Source organism: Octopus bimaculoides, chromosome 5 (assembly GCF_001194135.2).
Source record: "Octopus bimaculoides isolate UCB-OBI-ISO-001 chromosome 5, ASM119413v2, whole genome shotgun sequence".
NCBI lineage: Eukaryota > Metazoa > Mollusca > Cephalopoda > Octopoda > Octopodidae > Octopus > Octopus bimaculoides.
Window position 1 is genome coordinate 126,395,440 of NC_068985.1, and position 23,574 is coordinate 126,419,013.

Below are 23,574 nucleotides of genomic sequence, written 5' to 3' on the forward strand. Positions count from 1 at the left end.
TATATATATATATATATATATATATTTCTTAGACAATGTACTTAATGATTGATGATTTATCAATAAACTTTCTTTCTTTTCTAGATACTATTTATAAGTGGCTTGGGGTGTGTCATTGGGCTGGAGAGGACTTTTCGGTTCTTCTTTCAACGGCATAAGGTGAAGGCAACTGGTTTCTTTGTAACTGGTATACTTATTGTACTTATCGGTTGGCCAGTCATCGGTATGTGCTTAGAAATGTATGGATTCTTCTTATTATTTAGGTAAGTTCATTATTTTTTTACACCTAAGTCCCTATGTTCTAGTTATAAGCATTATTTTTCACCGAGAACAAATTTTCAGTGCAATTCACTTGTACTTGCCTCCCTTGCATATATAGTATTATGCTAGAGTTAAGTCCCTTTATTGATATTTAATTTACATATTTAGGGTCTTTCATTCACAAGGCTTCGGTACATCTACGAGGTGTTGCTTTGAGTAAAAGAAAATACAGGAGGATCAGCTAATTATGATTTTTATTCACCATATTCCACTCTTAGATTCACACATATTGTAGCGGTTCTTCAGTTTTTTTAAGCCTTGTAAAAGAACTCAGAAGGTTGGGCCTCCAACAAGGCTTTTCATGATACTCTTAAAGCCAGGAACTTTTCAGCACCCCATCGTAGAAAGCTCGGCAATACAGTCTTCGTATTAGACTGAGCTCTGTAACAGCAATGTCAAATCTGTCTTAATGCATGACCAAGAAAGTTGTTAAGTAGTAAAAGGAGGCTTAAATATGATCAATACTTTCCACAGACGATACATGAAAAAGACCTGCCACATCTTCTGGTTCAACAAAATGTGAGATAAGGAGTCATGCTGTGAAACTTGTTGCTGTAGTGTGATCCTTGAAACAAAACATCTATAGCTCAGATGGCTGAGCCACACTCAGGATGGATTGGATTAGGATACCAAAGGTAGCATTAAGACTGACATCTCTTGGAAAGTGAAAGCCTGCATGGCCAAACAACTCCTGATATAGAGAAGCTGAAGATGAGCCAAGAAGATGGGTCTTACATGAGGCAAAGCATAGAGAGTTGCTTAACACTGGTCTGAATGGTGTCAAATCGTCAACATTTTAGTTCTCAATCGAGAAATAAGATATTGGATGCATTTTATAATTTTTTTTTTTTTTAATTTGATTACTTTTTGGTTTGAAAACTCTATTTAATAGAATGCAAGAATTTGCTTAACATCTTAAAAGATATTTAAAGGAACATCTTTGAGAGAAGATGTAACAGTAAGAATTAAGATATTTGAAAATGATAGAGTAATTGGAAGAAGCTAAATCAGTTTTGAAGAGTTGGGTTTCTGGTGGTCAAACACTACCTCAAATCAGGGTTGATGTTCAGTGTAGGATATGTTTAAAAGAGTCCCTTTTTTTTTTTTATCACTTAGTCAACAAAGAACTACCGAGCCCAATACTCTTTCAAAGTCTTTGACACTAGTGAGAGGAGAGGAAGAAAGTAGCCTCAAACTGTGCTGAATGCTGGCAACAGACTGCTCTAATCCTAAAGATATAGATTCTAAGAGCTATTTTTCTCTTTTTACGTTAACATTTTAATGTTGTATGTGATATAACAACCAGTAAAATACCATCTTATTGTTTGTTTTATACAGTGGTTTCTTCCCAGTTGCTGTAAATTTTCTACGTCGTGTACCTGTAATTGGCACTATTCTCAATCTACCAGGAATTAGTTCTGTAAGTATCTCTATCTTTTATACATGGATGTATGTTTTAGCACTCAGGTCACACTTGATCATCCCATCTTTTTTTTTAAATATATTGTATCAATCACTATATTATCCAATATGTTCTTTCTTTCTTGAAGACAGCTAGTATGATTTGATAGAGTTTTAGTTATTTTGGCTGTAGTTTGTGGAATAACAAATGATGACCTATAGGCTGGGTCTTGTGTGTGATTATGGGTGACAACTTGACCATCTTTTCTTCAAAATTCGGGCAGGTTTCATTCTGGAGAAACCCAACATGTGGAAAAGCAAACATTACAGTAAATCAAATATTCCAAAACTAATCTAAGCTTTACTTGTTAATGATCTCCTTAGATGAAAAAAAAGTGTCTATAGATTAACTTAAATCAACAAGTCAGATTTTTCCTTCTTGTTATGAGATTTGGAACTAAGCTTACTCTGTGTTTGAAGATGATCAGAAATGTTGATTTAAACAGAATTTAATGCACCATTATCACCATCATTGTTTTACATCTGTTTTTCATGCTGGCATGGGTTGAACAGGTTGTAGCTGCTCTTGTAGATGGGTCAGGGGACCATAGCTTGCTTGTAAGTTTTATTTTTGGCTTGGTTTCTATGGTTACATGCCCTTCTGACACCAACTACTTTACAAAGCTTACTGGGTGCATTTTTTCATGACACCAACACTAGAGAGGACAAAAGGGAGAGAGTGATGGATAGTGAGAATGACTAGATGGCCCAGGGAGAGAGGGATATAGGTGTATGAAGGATGTGCAGATTTGATAAAGTTACTTAAGTATATACTTCAAGATATCGAGGGAGCTGGGATAAAATTAAGAAGGTGAGTGGAAAGTTAATAAGAGGATCATACAGGTCCCATGACCTCCCTAGTTGCACTGGAAGCAATGTAGGATGAACCAAAGAGACCCACTGTTATACTTAATCACATCAGCAGCATACATTCATAAAAGATTATTTTATTTGAAAATGCTGAATATGCTTTCAGAATATTTATTTTTCGCTGTGATAGACTTGATCCTGGTGTAACCCCATCACCTGGCCCTTCAGTACATTTAGCAGAGCCCACCACTTTATTACAAGCATTCAGACTAGGTTTCTAGTATGAAAATTACCCATGTGTAAAGATTTCTTTGTTATTTTTCTTCCCTTGATCTTGAAGACCCTGCAAAGAAAAGATCTTTGGCACTGCCTTGCCTTCTCTGACCAAGCTGTAAATATTAAATCTGTTGTGAAAAAGCAAAGGTATTCCTCTATCAACCCAGCAAGTAGATAAACTAATACAACCTGTAAGTTAAGAGGATGAACAAAGTATTTCAGTTGGATCAAACATAAAATTAAGATCAACTATGCAATGTTAAAAATATGAATAATTAGCTGATTATCTTTGGTCCATATAGGAAATATCTCTGGAGTTTTCAATCATGTTTGGGATCTTCAGCAGACTCATAACCCTGCAGTACTTATTGAAATGTTAGTCAATGAGTCAGAATTCCTGAAAGCAGGGTGGGAGGTGGGGTGTAGAAGTGTTTAAAAGTGAGGTAACATCAAGAATCCAGAGAAACTTGTGGTCGTCTGCATCAGAAAAAGTTAATCCATAAAAGTTCAAAGAAAAATACAATTTACTTTGAGGATTGACAAATTCAGTGTATATAAATAAAGCAGAAAGTCAGCTGTGAGAGTTGCAGATGGATTTATTTTTCTGTATGACTTTCATATGCTTACAGCCATTTCATAACCTTCCTCATGTAGTATTCATTTCATCATGAATATACAATTGCATTGTATAACACTGAGCAAACATATTGATGCAAGGATGGAAGAAATTTAGAGTGCTATTACCTCTATTGGCAAAGTGAAAGGCAGATTGTATGATGGTTGTTTATGAATGGCTATGCTCCATGGTAGTGAGATCTGGGCCCTGAATACAGATGTCATGTGTATACTGGAGGAGAATTAAGCCAGTATGCTCCGATGGATGTGCAACATCAGTGTGCAGTCTGTTCCAGTCTGGTTTGGCATTGTTTTTATTGCTTGATGTCCTTCCTAATGCCAACCACTCCAGAGTGTAATGGGTGTTTTTTTTATGTGCCACCAGCATGGGTGCTAGTTACATGACATTGGCGACAAAGTTGGCTTGACAAATTTTCTCAAGCACAGCATATCACCAAATGTTTTGGTCACTTGTCATTGCCTCTGTAAGGCCCAACATTCAAAGATCATACTTCACCACGTCATTCCATGTCTTCTTGGGTCTACCTCTCCCACAGCTGTCCTCATTGGCCACAGCTACAATTTTATTTGGCTTAATGGGTCCTCTCAAACACAGCATATTGCCAAAGGTCTTGGTCACTTGTCATTGCCTCCATGAGGCCCAATGTTTGAAGTTAGTGCACTTTGCTCACTATTCTATTTTCATTACACCAACTCTATACTTACAGCCATATCACCAGTTTTCATCTCATCTGATCACCAAAGTTAAGTAATGTTGAACTTAGTTTATATTTAATTTGGTGACCTGTTAGGGAAAAATAGATGCTGTAGTACTTTGGGCAGGTGTCTTCCACTAGAGCCCCAGGTCAAGCAAACTGTGAGAGTGGATTTGGTAGATGGAAACTGAAAGAATCCCATTGTACACATATGTGTGTGTTTGTGTGCACCCTTATCCTGATATCATGTGATGATTTTAAATATACATCACTGTCATACAAGCGATGTTGTCTCCAGTCTTCCTCAGAAATCATGTCTAGCCACAGAGAAATATTACAGGGGAGGGTTGCCAACAGGAAGGGCACCCAGCCATAGAAAATTTTCTTCCACAAACTCCATCAGACTCATACAACCATGGAAAAGTAGACATTAAATGATAGGGATGATGAAAGGCAGTGTATTTCAACAGAAATGGGGTAACTAAATGTTTATTTGGTGACTAACAGTATTTCTCCATCAGCAACCATCATTCTGTTTTCTTCATCCTCTGAATTAAAACTTTGAATATTGTGATATATTTTACCTTTGCAATCAAAAATACCTTTTCATAGCTACATTGCATTTTTTCCCTCTAATAATTATATTTTTTCTTTTTCTTTCTTTCCTCATTGTAGATTGTTAACCGACTGGGTGAATCCAATTCCATGGTATAGTTGTTTTATATTCCCTGCAAACAGAACTTTCATTCCCTCATCTTTCCAGTCTTATGCCCTCACTCCACCACATCACCCAACATTGTGAATTTTTCAGTTTTTTTTTTTGTATTCTATATTCAGTGATTGTTTTTTTAATTTTTACATCTGTTTTTGTAAAAATTTACTTTGTTTATTTTATATTTACATTGTTTTTATTTCTTTTAAATAATTACTGTAATAATAATTATTATCATTTATTATTATTATTACTTTTGTTATTAGTTTTTTTTTGTTACGATTATTGTATTTTTGTTTCCAGTAAAGAACACAAATTCTATTTATATTTTAAATGATGTATTAATTGGTTAAAACTAAGATCTTTACATAAATTAACAAATATGATGAGTTAGGTGTGCAAGATCAAAACAAAGATGTAGTGATAATAATAATGGTTTAAATTACTTCAAATTACAAGTTTGTCAACAGAAGAACAATCTCTAGAGAAAACACTAATTTTCTCTCTTCCTCTTTCCTTCTCATATCCCTTCTCTCTTCACTCTTTTTTTCTTCCTCTCTATTCTTTGCCATCCCATTTATAAATGTATCTATATGTATAAATGTGCAAGCATCAGTAACACATACATATCTACACACATATATATACACACACATATATATTGTTTTGGGGTTGATAAGTTCAAAATAAGAACTTGCAAAATTATTTATTATTGATTCAACAAGATATTAAGATTCCTAAACAGAAAGATGACAACAGTTATTTCCTTTCTATCCAGGAATTTTTAATATATTCCTGAATCAATAATAATTATAATAACAGTAATAGATATATATGTGTGCATAATCTGTTTTATATTCCCTGCAAACAGAACTTTCATTCCCTCATATAAAATCAAAAGAAAAATATTTATAGCAAAAAGTGCTATGGGCTGATTCTATAGATTTTATCTATTCTCTTTCTAATAGTTAAGCTTTTTTTTTATTGCTATATTAAGGTGCTCTAACTCTATGGCTGCCAAACTGATAAATACCAGCACCCACTCTCACACACACACCCCAGGTCCAAAATTGTTAATGAAATTTTTTTGCTCAAGCCATCTTCATTCATGAGGAAACAAACTGAAGTTTGCATCCATGCGTCTCTTCTTTCTTCACCATCATGCTGGACAAGTTTAAAGCTTTAAAGACCATTTTAAGTTTATTAAATATTGGTAGCTGTTTGTACTTTTCCCTTTCAATCCATATAACCCCCAACCCTTGTGGAATTCTACTTTAAATGGTGAGACAAAATGTAGTTTCAAAACTGCACTTCTCCAACTCAGTTTTTATAACCCTGACCCTAACTCCAGAGAATCAACACACTTTCAGCTCTCCTTCAGTCAAGATGTCTGATTTATTTCTGCTTTCCAAGGAAAGTGTCGTACTTTGTGTTAACTTTCTTATATACAACATCACTGCCCCCTCACTCTGTCCCCCATTTATTCACCCCATTTACTCTTCTACTTGCTTTTCTTTCCACTATCTTATAGAAATAGATATATTCATTTATTTATTTGAAGCTGTCACTATTCCACCTTACCTACACTATATGATCTTTATTGGGCTGAAGGATTTGTTTAAAGAAAGAACTAAGTTAGTATGTCACAAAAAGAAAAGATATCTAGTGTTTCCTTATTTCCTCTGGAGAAAGTTATTGGATTTTATTTCCTGACAAAATCTTATATTTGCCTCACTTGTTACATTCTGCTATGTCTTAAGTACACTTTATTTCTTCATTGTACACACACACACACACACACATACACAGATTTCCCACTAAATTCTCTGGATGTTAGACCTACATTTGTTTCACTCCTTATTGAAACCTATCCACACTGTTATTCATAACTGTCCTCCTGTTCAGTATGGACAACAAGACTGATCAAAACTTCTGTTGGCAGCAGCGTTTACTGGCAGTTTTGATATTGAATCCATTACTTTACACTGTCACATGACAATTTGGTTAACTAACTTGATGTCATACACTTACTCAAACAGAACTAATTGTGGTTACTAGAAACCAGCAACAGTAATGGCAATTTATACTTGTCCTGTATTTAATATATGATTGCCAAGATAAGGGAAAAGAAAACAATCCCTTAGTCCTGCATAGCTTCAGGGAGAATTTTGAACTGAGACTATCATCTTAGGTGGCTTCCTTGTGCTGCAAGTTTGTTTTTTGCCTACAGATTGGTCCGCATTGCTCTTTGGAAGGGCATGTAACTCTGCTTGTCTCACAAGCTCAACTCTTATTTCATGTTTGAGTGGTTTGCAGTAAGAAGGGCTTCCAACTAAAAGCATTCCACTAAAAATATGAAAAGAGTAAAAACAAATGTAAAATTAAAACTCTTAATCAATCTAGTCATGCACACTTCCCATGGCGCCACCAGTAAGTGTTAGCTTTATTTTCTGATGTAATTTAAAGAAGACCTTTATAAGTGAGAGTTATCCACCATCTCTGACACTCAACTAGCAAAATAATACAATAATGCTTGTGCTACATCCATGGTTATCATTATTTATGCCAATGTTCAACTGTTTGTCTGTCCTGGAAGGTAAAAACAAGAAGCAACTTGACCATGCAGGTGCAACTTCACTTGTAACAAGTAGCAGATGGCAACAAAGAGAAGAATTCAAGTAACTATTGATTGAAATAAGTGCAAACTTGCTATAGTCTACAGTCTATAGTTCTGCTAATATATTTCTTCAGTGAATAACAGTAAAATGACACTGTTTAGTATTCTATTTATGATCCACTTCAAGACTTTTGAGTCAGCTAAGAAGTTGCTGGCTCTTATATCACTCTATCGTGCAGTAAACAGATTGTTTTGCACTGAACATTTGCAAGTTGGAGAGCAAACAAAGGTTGTACAATAGAATTTTTTTACATTTCTGTATTTTTTTAAGAGTGAAGCCAGTGCCAAAGACCCTTTTGCAAGGGACATCCAAGGCTGACAGTGGGAGAGAAAAGCATCCTCTAGCCAAAGACTAGGCACAATTGCTTGCAGTAAAGTGGATTCCACTAAAGGCACCCAAGATACAATGTGATGATGTTACACCAGGCAACAGATTTTAATCTACCACCCAAGTAGGGCATGATGGGATCTGAACTCAGATAGCAGAGAGCCAGAAAAGCTATCACATGGCATCTGATCTGATGTTCTTAGAATTCTACTTCTCTGGGTTTCAGTCAGTGGACTGTGGCCATGCTAGGATACCTCTTTGAAGGGTTTTAGTCAAATGAATTGACCCACCCACCACCATACTTAGCTTGGTACTTATTCTATCAGTCTCTGTTGTCAAACTGGGGACGTAAACAAAGCAACATCAATTGTCAAGCAGTGGTGGGAGACAAACATACTGACATGTATGCATGCACACACACACACACACACATACGACAGGCTTCTTTCAGTTTCTGCCCACCAAATCTGCTTAAAGGCTTTGATCAGGTCAGAGCTATAGTAGAAGACACTAGCCCAAGGCATCATGCACTGAGACCCAGAATCATGTGGTTGTATATCAAATTTAAATGGCTGGGAAAAAAATGTTGACTTCGGCAGGATTTGAACTCAAAGAGTCAGAACAAATACCACAAGGCATTGTATTCATTGTTCTTCCAACTCTGCCAATTTGCAATGTACTTGATGGGAATATGACTTCCAAAAGCAACAGAACTCCAACGAATGTCACTTGTATGTAGCATAACAAATTTGTAACATATATGTTTTGGTACATGGTGCAAACTATAATGATAATTGTTATTTTCTGGCACTGATATAAAGCTACAAATTGTAAGAGAAGAAGTGTGATCAGCTGGATGAATCTCAGTTCAATTCTAGTCATTCGGTTATTTAAAGGTTAAAGGCAAAGTTAACATTGACAAAATTTGAACTTACACCAAAATTTGAACTTACACCAACAAAACTAAAAGATATCCTGAACTCAACCATTTTTGTTAATAATAGAAATAAGGATTTTTAACTCTACCATAAGGTCATGCATTTTGAGACAGTGTCTATCAATTTGTAAAGACACATGGCCTAGTGGTCAGGGTATTGGGTTCATGGTCATATGACCAGAAGTTCAATTCCTGAACCAGTCAGCATGGTGTGTCCTTCAGCAAGACACATCATTTCACATTGCTCTACCAATCTACTCAGCTGAAAGTAAAGTTCTTGCTAACTGGCTGCTGGTGCCACCATTTCTTTCCTCCATTTGTCGTACCTCGCTGTTCCTTGGTGGCCATGGTAAGAGAGCTGAGAGGATGTCTGTGTCTACTTGGAACTACATAGATGCCTAAATAACTAACTTTCCAGTTACAGTTAAGCTTCTATCAGTTTAACTAGTGGCAGAACATGATTGCTAATGTTTGAAACAAAGTAACATAAGCATTGTACAAGACCACAAATATACACGTGAGAGAGAGAGAGTTGATATAATTGAGACAAATATATTCAAGTCAGACCAGATCAGGTATAGGAACCTGTGCCTCTGCAGTGCTTCACTGCATCCACTATTTGTTAGCATCTGCTCGGGTCGTCTCATGCAACCCTTCAAGCAGTGTCCCAGTCAGTTCCCATCTCTGCAAGATACTTCCTTATCCACTGTGACCAAGAGGCATGTGGCCAACCAACACAAGCCATAACCCCAGCCAGATCTCAAGTATATTGCTGGTACTTATTCCATCAATAGCAGAACAATAAAAGGCAAAGCTCTCATCAGTGAGATTTGAATTCACAATGAGGCGGGACAGGACTGAATGCCACAAGTACTTCACAGCTCTAAATATTAATACTAATAATTCCTTCTGCTATGGTCACAAGGCCTGAAATTTTGAGGGAGGGAGTTAAGTCGATTACATTGATTCTAGTGTCCAACTAGTACTTATTTCTTTGGCACCCAAAAGGATGAGATGCGAAAGTTGACCTTGGCATCATTCGAACACAGAAGATAAAGATAGATGAAATGTCATTAAGCATTTTGTCCAGCATGCAAACGATTTTTCTTGCTTGTCACCTTAATAATAATTGTTTCTAATGTAGGTACTAGACGTGAAATTTTGAGGGGTGAGTGAGTTAGTGGATACCATCAACTCCAATACTTTACTGGTACTTTGTTTTTATTGACACCTCCACCCACACCAGAATAGTGAAAGGCATACTGACATCAGGGGAATTTGAACCCAGAAAGTCAATAGATGCAGTAAATGCTGCAAGTCATTTCATCTGACAAATAATTCTGCCAGTCTACCAACCTCAGTTATAATTTCTTGTGCAGAATACTCTATTCTATTTATTTATTTATTATTATTTTATTAATTAACTTGTCTCCAGTCTAAAGAGAAAACCTTTGACAAAACAGTTTATAACATCCTAATCATTTACATGGAACAATGATGCTCAGAACCCAAATTACAGAGCATGTGTGTATGAGAGAAGGAGAGAGAACGAAAGACAGGAGGTTTGTTCCTCCTGTTGGTGCTGAATGAAAAGCCTGCTTATATTGAGCTTACACATTCATTATTTATAATAGACAATGTTTGTACAATGCCTACTGTCCTTTAGGAGGTGTGCCCAGTACTGGTACATATGTTTCCACAAGTCCCAAATATCATCGTTTCTACTATAGGCACAGGGCCTGAAATATGGGGAGGAGGGGGCTAGTCATTTACTTCAACCCCCAGTGCTTGACTGGTACTTCAACCCCAAAAGAATGAAAGGCAAAGTCAACCCTGATGGTACTTCAACTTGGAATGTAAAGACAAACAAAATATCATTAAGCATTTTGTTTCATGTGCTAATGATTCTGCCGGCTTTCCACCTTACAAGCCCCACCCCCCATATATGTATATATATATATATATCAAAGTAAGCACATAAATGTGAAACAAGGTGGAAAGAATAGTACTCAAATACCAGAAGTAGAGTAAACCAGAACTGTCTGACGAATGGGAGTGTGAAACTCTGGTTAACAGTTTTAGTGATGCCATTGCACCTCTATTAAGTTTAATCAGGGTGGTTTTAATACATCCTCAACACTAAACTATCTTTTTCTTTTTTTTTCTCTAGCCACCTCCTATTTCCCTCCTTTCTCTTTCTTCTACTCCTTCCTTGCTCTCCCCCTTTAATCTTCAGTTTTCCTTTCTTTTTCACCTCCTCCTCTTCCTCCCTATTCTCTCCCTTCCACTTTACATCTTTCTTTCTGTCTTTGTCCCTTCCTCCTCCTCCTCCACCATACACTGTCTTTCCCTTCATACATCCCCTTACTATACATCTACTACACTGTCCTCTCTCTCTCTCTCTTTCTCTCTCTCTCCTGTATTACTCATTTCTTCTGTGGAATTGTCAGGTATTTTTTTTTCTTCAGATTTTTAGTATTTTTTGTGGGTTATTGTTATTGTTCTTTTGCTCTTCGGCTGACTTCTGTGATGACATGTAAATTCTGTGTGTGTGTGTGTGTGTGTGAAGAGAGAAGAAAGATTGTAAGTTAAAAGAATAAGTAATTTAAGAAATCCTAAAGTGATGCCCCAGCATGACCACAGCCCACTAGCTGGTATACTCTTCAGAAAATTGGATTTATGGGATTAAACTGAAGCAAAGTCAAATAAATATATAAAGAGACCGAGAATGCGAGTGATGACAGAGAATCACAACTGACCTAGACATTGACCTATTGGCCACAGAAAAGGTCAGTTGTCCAGAAAAGGTGTTGTATCACTGGTACTGCATCAACATTGTGTTCACCATGTTAACTCTGAATGTGATCCCTGAGTCCAGTTGACTGTAAATACAAGTACTTTGAGAGGTGGAGAGAAATGGAAACTTAAAAGCAGTTTCATTAATTTGTGGTGCTATGTTTCAAACCTGCCAGTGGCTGGTCTGCTTCTGTACCATGTCCTTCACCTGAGTTTGAACCTGGTTAAGGAAGATGGAGAAAACTCGATCCAGTAAATCATCTTAAATAGCTACTTGAAGGTCAAGTCTCCAGTGTTGGTTGCTAATATGGTGAGGTCTTTAGAGATGGCCCTCAAGTTTTTAGATTGGCCTCTAATAAAATCTCCAACCATACCCTCCCCACAATATAATTCGAGGTTTTTAATTTACACTATCCAAACAACAGAGGCATACAAGCATATTTTTATCTATAGCTATGAAACCCCATTTGGACAGTTAAAAGATGCATATGAGGTTCTTTTCTCTCAGATTTGACAACATAGCAAGTAGAGCACATATAAGCATCTTTGGGATATTACAGCTGCCTGTGAGCGATGCATATATGCGCCTCTGGGATTTCATAGCTATAGATAAGAGATGCCAATGTGCATCTATAGTATGGATATTGTTAAAGAAATTGTACAAGAAAAAAATTTAAGGAAAGGAAAATTTGCTATAAACCACTTCATTCATCAACAGAAAACTTGGATGCTGAATTAACTCACCCTGTGTGTGCTGCACCGCCCCTAAATGTCCAAAGGTCTGATTAAAGGTATTCCAGCCATAACCACTTTACCTTTAATTCAAACATTGTGTGTCTAATACATTACATCATCGTTTGTTTTGTTTTTTTAAGACAATAGGATGATTTGAGAAAGATATGGCTTCCTCTTGTGTGCGTGTGTGTGTGAAGGATGTTTGTGGGTTTATTTTTTTTTTAAGTTTCTCTTTTTTAAAGAAAAATAAATGAAAAAAGAAATATTCATATATAATTGAAGGACAAGAGAAAAAGATTGACTTTTTAAATCTTGTGTTTTTATTTTTCATTAAAAAAAAAAAGGAAAAGCAAAAAATGTAAAATGCATAAAATATACACTGAAAATGTTTTTCTTAACACCAACGATGGACGTATTTAATAAACAGAACTTTGAATCAAACAGTGTTCAGCATATGGTTTTTGTACTGTGTCAACCAAACCCCTTTATCTCAATACCACCAGCCTAAGAGGGCCTGATATTGCAATGGGTACACTGGCCTATTACATCAGACTAATGACAAGCCTGGTGGTGAACTTGCTTGTATTTGTTTACTGTTAGTTACCCCTGGAAAATCCACGGGTGATCAATGTTCAATGTTATAGTTGATTACTTGCAACAAACTGTATATAAAGGGATTGATTGAATAAAATATGCTTGTCGTTATCATTTAATACCTGAAATAATATATAAATATACACCCAATTACCTTTAAATGTTGCCATTGCTGGCAAGTGTCTCAGCTCAAAGAGTCAACAGGGTACTTGAGTAACAGCCAAAGAATCAGTGGTCTTCATTCTGACCTCCACCGCAGGTTTGTGCATCTGTTGCCAAAATCACTTTATATTTAATCAAGATAATAGGTGTCACATGTTGAAGTCATTATTTCTGTAGATATATATAGGTACAACATCAATTTTCTGGAACTTTTGGTTCCGAAACCTTTCCAGATTACTGATCTTTCTGAACCAGAGCTGCTTGTTTTAGTCAACACACTCTAAATGTTTCAAATATTGAATTTACTTAAAATAATAAAATGAAATGCAGGTACCTGTACATTAGTGCAAATTAGTGCAGTTATAAAAGTTTTTGGACTATCAGTATCTGGAAAATTGGTGTTGTACTTGTGTATGTGTATCAGTCTATCTATCTATGTATATGTGTGTGTGTGTGTATATATCTATATCTATATATATATTATATGCATGTATGGATATTTAGCACTTTCTTTCTTGTGAACAACAGTTAGACGGGATTGTCTGTTCAACTAGGGCAGAATAAATATCACAGTACTTTTTGTTCGGATGCACTAGTTTATTAGTTTTACACATGTGTATATATATATATATATATATATATATATGTGCACATGTGTAACAAGCTCCGCACACTGTTTCCGTCCTTGAAATTCCGCTCCCAAGGTATTAATCAATCCAAAACTATGGTAATAGACTCTAGCTGAAGAAGTCGCACAAAAGGATAAAACCTGAAACTTTGTCGCTATGAAACAAATATCCTCTCCATAAAGCCATTGCTGCAGAACAAACACCACAAGGTATTGTATTCATTGTTCTTCCAACTCTGCCCATAGATAAGTGCTTGTGTGGAGCCATGTGGAAGAGTGGTTTGAGAGCTTTTCTCATAACCAAAGTTGTGAATTCTTTTCCTGAACTAGGTGATGTTTTTGATTTGTTTACAACATTGACCTTATTCGTTTCTCACTGGGATAATCTTTGTAGAATTAACTTAATCCAAAATATATGGCATCAGTGGTCGCACTATGAAACATTGGGTTGTGAAATATTCCACATTTACAAAATTAGTCACTAAATCTAAGAGATTTGTTAAAGCGAGAATTAAACACTGATTTCTAAAATCAAAATATTTTCCTAATATTTTAGTTCTTTTTTTTTTACAAGGGATTTTTGTAAGAAGGGTGTACAGTCTATTATTAACTGACTTCAACATTTCTGTGATGTAGTGGGTGAAAGGAAGACAAAAATTGATTCCTAAAACAAAGAAGGCAAAAACTAAACACTGTTGCAGTACTGTACTAGATGCAGCAATGGTTATATGGATAAGAAGCTTGCTTTACAACTACATGGGCCTGAGTTCAATCTTATGATGTGGTACTTTGGGCAAATGTCTTCTACCATATTTCAGATAGAAACTATGTGGAAATTTGTCTTGTGTGTGCATATTTATAAAAAGGTAAAGGTAAATACACACACACACACACACACACACACACACACACATGTATATGAGAGAGAATGTGGTCTTGTTAGGAACTTGATTACCCCTTTTGTACTGGTATTATGACAAATGTACCCAGAAGACTCTGAAGTGGTTGATGTTAGAAAGAGCATCCAGTCATAGAAACTGAACCAAAAACGAAGGACATTTTTGAGCAGTACCCCTAAATGTGCTGGCTCCAACTGACTACCTGTCTAACCTATGCTGTAGGGGAAGCCAATGTAAAACAATGATGGTGAGCAGGAGGCTTAGGAGAAGATAACTAATAAATGAATGCTTCCAGTCAAAAATACTTTGTGCTATTTATGCTTTGTGCTGGTGACACATAAAAGCACCCACTACACTCTCCGAGTGGTTGGCGTTAGGAAGGGCATCCAGCTGTAGAAACTCTGCCAAATCAGATTGGAGCCTGGTGTAGCCATCTGGTTCACCAGTCCTCAGTCAAATCGTCCAACCCATTCTAGCATGGAAAGCGGACGTTAAACGATGATGATGATGATGATGATATGCCTCATGAGTTAGACAGTCCCTTCTCAGTCTTACTGTCATGCAAACTAAAATGTGATATGAAAATAAGTAACTACTTCACTCTGTGACACCTGAGCAAACTGCATTGTTTTGTCTCTACCATTTTCACAGTCACTGTTATTAGTGTGTTATAAGCATTTATGTGTTTGATAAAAGATAATCAGTTTGATTTCTTCTGAGAAACTTTTATATCAAGCCTACTAAGCTTGTCTCCTTGCAGCAACTATAACCATTTTTACTCATTCAAACTAATTATTCATGAAATTCCCTTACTACTTACTTTTCCTTACACAGCTAAACTCTACATAGTAGTATTCCAGAACAGACTAAAATTTGGCATAGTTGATGCACATACCTATTGGCTTTTCTTAAAACCAAATGTTCCGAATCATTGTTCTGTGGCACAGATGTAAAATTTGAACATAGGAGGAAGTAACTAAATTGCACTACACTTTTTTTAGCTGTTGCTTTCTCAGTCCTATGTAAATCTTACAGGAGTCAGTGTTTATTTTTTTTATTCTTTTACTTATTTCAGTCATTTGACTGCAGCCATGCTGGAGCACCATTCTGAAGGGTTTTAGTTGAACAAATTGACACCAGGACTTATTTCTTAAATCCAGTACTTATTCTATCGGTCTCTTTTGCTGAACTGCTAAGTTATGGGGGGTGTAAACACACCAACACCAGTTGTCAAGCAGCAATGGAGGGAACAAACACAGACACAAACACACACACACACACACACACACACATATATATATATATATATATATATATATATATATATATATATATATATATATATATATATATATATATATATGATGAGCTTCTTTCAGTTTCCATCTACCAAATCCACTCACAAGGTTTTGGTCAGCCCAAGGTTATAGTATAAGACACTTGTCCAAGGTTCCACACAGTGGGACTGAACCTGGAACCATGTGCTTGAGAAGCAAGCTTCTTTCCTCACAGCCATGCCTGTGCCTATTGTCTATTTTTTTACCCCTTTCATCATGAAACATTCCATCCATCCATCTTCTTTGCCTACTATTCCTAGTAGGATCATGGCTGGGTTGGGCCCTCAGGTGCCTCTTCCATAGGGTCCTATCAGAAGCAACTATCATAAGACTTTCTGGTTGGATTCCCAACCATCTTGTTCTTGGTCTACCCCTTAGGTCTCCTGCCAGTTGGCTTGGAGAATTTATCCTGAGGTTCTTTCCTGTGATATTCAGATCATGTGTCCATGGCACCAGAGCTGTAACTTCTCAATGCAGACAAGTAGAGGCTCGATCTGGGGAGATTCTCTGGTCCCTGAGCTGCGCCCTTTTGAATAACATTATTCTAGTTGTCATGAAACTTAGCAACAGAAATATTGAGATTGATTCTATGAACATATACTGTCTCTCTGTTAGAAAAAAATACAATATTATGGAAATCTCCTGAATATAGAATACTGTTTACCCCACAGATTAATGTAATGTAGTGATTATTGTAGTTATTAATTAACGTTGTTGATTTTTGTAATTGTGGACTATTCCATGACCTATTGGCTCACAGGGCTTCTACCACTGAAGATTTTTGACTTCATGCAGGGCTTCTTGGTTAAGCTAGTTTAGCAAAGACTATGCCTTCCCAAGCTATACCTGAAAGAAGTGGGTAGCTGAAATCATGCTTTGCAAACTCATGACAAATATGTCAATTTTACAATGAGGCCACTACTTACAGTAGTGAACTAAATGCAGCAATGCATTCAACAGTGCCCACAAGTATGCCTTAAGTTTTTGAAGCAAATTGAAAAATACCAGGATACTTTTTTAATGCACTGCAATGGAGTATTTATCTTTTTCTTCACAGCAAAGTGCAATGCATGTACCCATATCTGTTTCAAAAACAACTTTGGTACTTGTTTTATTTATATAAGAAAACATTTAAAAAGCTAATGGTGACCTGTCATAACAATTTGAGTAGTTTATTCAGTGTGCCTTGTCTTGATAAAGATTGAAAATTGCTGCTCTAAACATTTGATCATTTACTGCAAATGCTACTAGTCTACTCTTGAAGAAATGTCTGCTTCAGGCAGTTCTGAAGCAGCAGCAACTAATATAACTATAAAAGATTAAAATTAGGTATTCATAGCTGCATTCTTATCTCATGTTATTCAACATATCCTGAAAATTTTGTGAATCTCAACAAATACACATCTTTTCCAATCTTCCTAACTGTATATTTTGTATGTATATTCATTCAATGTCTCCTTTCTATTAACTGTTGCATACACCATTTCTTATTTCCCATATTCTATATTCATTATGCTTCTTCCCCAGACCAGTTTAATAATTTTGTCCAAGCTCTAATTGTCATTTATTGCAGCCAAAGAACGAATAACAGTTCTAACTATACTATGTAATCCTGACCTCCAAAGAGGACCGAAGCAGGCCAGTGTGTCCAGAATGGAGTTCTATGCCCTATATATATGCCTTGTAATATATTTAGACTATTTAGGTCTGTAGGTTGTTGGTTTAGCATTTTGTTAGCTGTCAATGACCTACTGAAAACAGAATTGACACTGATATATTACTGGTATAAGTACGTATATATTTATTAATCCTTTGTATGCTGCTTACATATATTTCAGTGTTCCTGGAAAAATGATAAAACAGAGCATAGAGAATATAAGTAAATTTGTGGTTGCTGTTACTCTCTTGCAGCCTACTGTTGGTGTGTACTTTGTTTTCCTTCATAGAATAGATATGAAGGAAAGTGTGTTTGGAATCAATTGAATATCCCCTTCATCCCTGTACATCACTGGTATTTTATCATAATCAGATTTTGAATGTAAATAACACAATTAAATATTAAATGGCCGATTAGTTAAGAAGTTAACTTCACAACCATGAGATACTGGATTCAATCTCAGTACATGATATCTCAGGCAAAAGTCATTTTCAAGAGCATTGGGTCAACATGTACTTTGTGATGTAAATGGGTCGGCAGAAACTATGTAGGAGCTCATTGGTGGGATTCTACCTATAATTGAAAAGAAACTCTGTCCTACTGCTTCTGTTTGAGACTTACATTACAAGTACGCGTGACAGTGAAATGCTCAGTCACTTACAAACTAATTCAATGAGTAATACAGTTGAATTGTGATCTTTGAAACCAACTGAGATCCAATAACTACCATTTCTATAAATATAACAATTAATATAATACAACAGAATGTCAAATACATGGTAAATATATAAGGAATACAGCAAATATAATACACACACACACACACACACACATGCACAAGTACTTAATCCATCTTTGGTCAGGTGCATAGAAACATGGCTAGGAAGCAACTGAATATGATACAATGCAGCACATTGAGCAACAGAACTGATCATCAACAAGTTAGAAAAGAAGGCACATTGTACATTGGGACCAGACATCATATCATACAGACCAAGAAACCTTCAACTACATAACACAGAGGAAAAACAACCATTTTCAGTTAAGGCCAGGATTTCCATGTTTTAAAAAATCTGAGATGAAGAATTCATCTAGAATTAGTGCCAAATGTTTTCTCTTAGAGGTATGTGGAAGACAGAGTAGAACAACTCTATTACTTTTCCTAGACAGTATGTTAAGTATACAAAGCTTAGCTCTATAGCATGGATTTTTCTTAAAAGCTTTATCTATAATTCCAAGTACCAGCAGTACCTTGTCCTCTGCATTGGATTATGCTTGTTGTGCTCTTATAGGGCAGCTGTGAACCTCAACCATCTCGTGCATTTCAAGCCAACTCTCTCACATATGAAGCAATCCTGCACAAATTTGTAATCACTCAAACCTTTGCCTATGATGCTGTAGCCTTCCAGTGATTGTATGGAATGCACAGCCATATTCATCACATACAGCTCTGATATGAGTTCACAGGACTGTCTTTCACATTTCTTGCCTGTACACTAGTTAGAGTGGTACCTGAGCAGATGAAACTGACCACTCTTTCTACTACATTTGTTGCATCAGTAAATTAGTTTTCCTCCTTTCTCAGAAGAGCCAGAGAAATGCCATGAACACAGGAGACAGAACAACCTGATGCTCATGCATAGTATTTCAAAGCAGGCCTCATCAACTGTCAGACCAGTAAATTTCTAAATGTAAGCTGAGAGGTCAGTGGCCATTTGACAGGAAAGTTGTCTACCCCATAGTGGCAAGGTGTGTGATCCATAATCAAGTATGAGTTTCTCTGGTTTTTCCTTACATATTCAGCATCATCATCATTTAACATTTGTTATCCATGCTGGCATGGATTGGACAGTTTGACCAGGACTCGCAAGCTGGAAGGCTGCACCAGACTCCAGTCTGATTTAGCATGGTTTCTATGGCTGGATGCCCCTTCCTAACACCAACCACTCTGAGAGTGTAATGGATGCGTTTACATTCCACTGGCACAGGTGCCATTTGTGTGACACCAGTATCTGCCATGACTGTGATTTTACTTGGCTTGTGATAGTAAAATATTTACTCCAGGAGCTCGGCTTAGATATAAGGAACATAACCCAGAGATGGTTGTTTTTTTTCCACAATGGACTTCTACAGCATATTACGACTGACTAGTAGGAGCCATCCTGTTCCAAATGGTCGTTGGTTTAATGGTGTCTGGCTGCTATTTGGCTCCTTTCTTTGTCTCTTCCATTTCATCTCTTCATAGTCACCTATAAGTGGAGGTGCAATGGCCCAGTGGTTAGGGCAGCGGACTCATGGTCATAGGATCATGGTTTCGATTCCCAGACCGGGTGTTGTGAGTGTCTATTGAGCGAAAACACCTAAAGATCCACGAGGCTCCAGCAGGGGATGGTGGCGAACCCTACTGTACTCTTTCACCACAACTTTCTCTCACTCTATCTTCCTGTTTCTGTTGGGCCTGTAATTGAAAGGGTCAGCCTTGTCACACTATGTCACGCTGAATCTCCCCGAGAACTACGTTAAGGGCACACGTGTCTGTGGAGTGCTCAGCCACTTGCATATTAATCTCACGAGCAGGCTGTTCCGTTGATCGAATCAACTGGAACCCTCGACGTTGTAAGCGACGGAGTGCCAACAAGTCACCCATAAATGACTAGACCAATCAAGAATGATTGAACCTACTGAGACTGCAACCAACAGAGAAATAAAAATAATGGAAAATAATACAGAAAAGACAACAATGTCTCTCAGGCATAGCTTTAATCACAGGTTTAAGTGTTCTTACTATGACAAAGAGGCATTCGTTAAGATTAGAAGTGTAAACATTTGTAATACTGCTACCAATGTGTTGTGTCCACTGGACACTTACAAAACTGATTCTAATCTTAATTTCCTGTTGAGTGGTTTGTAATAGTAGAAAAGGTATCAATATGTGGCATAGCACATTGAATTGTGACTCTGAGTTACTCACACTAGTGTTCTACTTTTTACAGTTTACATGAGTGGTTAGTAGTAGTAGTTAGTAGTACTGGTTAGTAGTAGTAGGGTCATACAACTGTAAAATAACAATTCATCAAAGAAATACAAAAGAGAACATTCCTTTTACATTGCATTGAAAAATGTAAAGCAATCCTTCTGTTTTATAGTATTAACCCTTGAGCATTCAGATAACTCTCTCAAATATAATATATATTTATTCATACTGTTTTAAATCAATTATACATTATCTTGAAGATGTGAGATTTCACTGATGTAATTGTTTATCTCCAAAATGACATTGTAGGGTAGGTGTGAGAGGCCAGGTCTGGCTGGTTTGAAAATTAAACAGAATATTTGGGCAAGAATTGGCCAGCTTAAATGTTAAAGAGTTAAAATAAAGGTAGTCTTTTAAAGGGTCACAGGTTGTTTTCATTGTTAAATGGAAGGTATGTTTTTTATCAGACAAGAGTACCACTAATAACATAGCAATATTGATTAATTGAAAGAAAATTAGGGCAGTTAACAAAAACAGACAAGCAAAAAGAGAAAATATTGCAATTAACCTATGGGATGCAATTCATAGTACTAAAACAGTAACAGAAGCAAATCTTAATTACCAATTTGTGATTCCCAGTGTGCTGAGAAGTACATAAACATGTATATATATATATATAGATATGTATTCATTTATGAATATGAGTTTGCATACACACACACACACACACATATATATATATATATATATACTCAAACATGAAATTGTAGACAGTCAGTTTGATAGAATACTAAACGTTATTGGTGGAATGTATTATATACTCCGCTTGTGTTTTAACTATTATACTTATGTACACCACACATATATATGTGTTTGTGTGTGTGTGTATAAACTCAATTATTTTTCTCACTCCACTATCATAAACCTATGATGTGATAACAGTCAAGTCTGAGGTAATCAACTACATGAAATGTAAGAACATTTATCCATCAAGAAGTATTCCATGTTATGTGTAGAAGTAATGCCATAATCAGACAAATCGCAAACAGCATCCATATAAACTTAATCCAGATTTATTGAGGAGGATTGTCGAATTAGTGATCGCAATCAGCTACTTTTAATTAAACACAAAAAACAACACTTCGTAGATACTTGAGAAAATGTTAAACCTAAAGTAGCTCCTCTATATACTGAGAGAGTTTTCTTTTCCAATAGTCCAGCATTTTTGTTGACTTTGTTTTGTGGTTCAAGTCCTGAGGTTGATCTTTACAGGGATTTAATTTATTTTATTTTATTTTACATATTTTTGTTTTTTTCATTTCCCATGAATGAGATGGTTTCTGCAAATTTGGACATACATAATATAAGGATTTTTTTTTTTTTTTTTTCACTTAGAATTGTTTCTTTCTTTCTTTTCTTATTGCTAAACATTCAGTCATTAAAAAGTAGATATTGATATTATTTAGTCCCAGTTCAGCCCTGATTGAACAGGTGTATTTTGAGGGAATTTGGCTGTGATTTCTAGCAACCAGTTTGAATGGCTATGTGTAGACTCCTGGGTTGGCCTAAAATATGTAAGTGTTGAAACCATTTGCCAGTCTGATTAAATTAAGCAAGCATTAGCAAAAGTTGGGTTAGAACTGGAGACCATATGGTCAATAGTCAAACCCACTTCTAAAGCCAATGGGTTTTCTCTACAACAGAAATTTAAGGTTTGCTTGTGTTTCTTGCTTTATTTTTTCATGTTTTTAAAAATACAATTTTTCCTTTATTTCCCCTCCTTCCATTTTCATTTCAGAATAAAGTCTGATGTCATTTATCTTTAGTTTGTTCCAAGTGAGTAACTACCATCTTTCATAAAAATTCTTCATTATTTATCTATCTCTACATATTTTTGTGTACTGTTTACTGTGACTGTTACTGTTTATGTAGATTTGTCTTTGTCTAATGTAATAAATACATATGCAAAAAAAGTACACCAGTTTGGGTTGTTCTGTTACATTAGAATGGAGAAACATTGTGGTATATAGGTGTAGGTGAGGATGTGTTGTTAAGAAGCTTACTTCTTAACCAACCATGTGGTCTCATGTTCAGTTCTATTGTGTGGCACTTTGAACAAATGTCTCTGCTACAGACTGTGAATGACCAATGCATTATAAGTGGATTTGTTAGACAGAAATTGAAAAAAATCCCAGGTTCAGTCCCACTGCGTGGTATCTTGGACAAATGTCTTCTACTATAGTCTCAGGCCAACCAAAGCCTTGTGAGTGGATTTGGTAGACAGAAACTGAAAGAAGCCTGTTGTATATATGTGTGTGTGTGTATGTTTGTGTGTCTGTATCTATCCCCCTAGCATTGCTTGACAGCCAATGCTGGTGTGTTTAATGTCCCCCGTAATTTAGCGGTTCGGCAAAAGAGACTGATAGAATAAGTACTAGGCTTACAATGAATAAGTCCCGGGGTCGATTTGCTCAACTAAAGGCGGTGCTCCAGCATGGCCGCAGTCAAATGACTGAAACAAGTAAAAGAGAAAAAGAGAGTATATATGTGTGTATATATATATATATATATCGAAGTCCTGTTAAGACAAGTGAATTTAGAATTTGAAATCTGAAATCGAAATCGAACCGAATCTGACGACTGGCACCCATGCCAACCTCTCCTTCATTGGACACTAAACTCTGCTTGCGAAGACTTTTTGGGGCAAGTGAAATCGTAAATTGAACCATACTCGATGACTGGCACCTGTGCCAGTGGAGCACTAACAGCACTGTCCGAGCATGTTCATTGCCAGAGCAGCTGTCTGGCTTCTGTGCTAGTGGCCTGTAAATAGCACCATTTGAGTGTAATTATTACCAGCGTTGCCTTCTAGCACTTGTGCTGGTGGCACGTTAGAAAATCATTCAAGCGAGGTCGTTGCCAGTGCTGCTGGACTGGCT

General features: G+C 36.3%; 1 protein-coding gene across 2 annotated transcripts in view; it reads left to right on the forward strand.

Moving 5' to 3' along the window:
* The window catches only part of LOC106875604 (vesicle transport protein GOT1B), a 46,551-nt gene that overhangs the window by 12,088 nt on the left and 10,889 nt on the right, over window positions 1-23,574 (forward strand). For both annotated transcript variants that reach the window (XM_014923821.2, XM_014923820.2), the window contains exons 3-6: window positions 85-263; window positions 1,660-1,741; window positions 4,875-4,907; window positions 22,434-22,471. In XM_014923821.2, coding sequence (XP_014779307.1) covers window positions 85-263; window positions 1,660-1,741; window positions 4,875-4,907; window positions 22,434-22,445 — 306 coding nt within the window. In that variant the 3' untranslated portion in view covers window positions 22,446-22,471. The remainder of the gene's footprint in view (window positions 1-84; window positions 264-1,659; window positions 1,742-4,874; window positions 4,908-22,433; window positions 22,472-23,574) is intronic.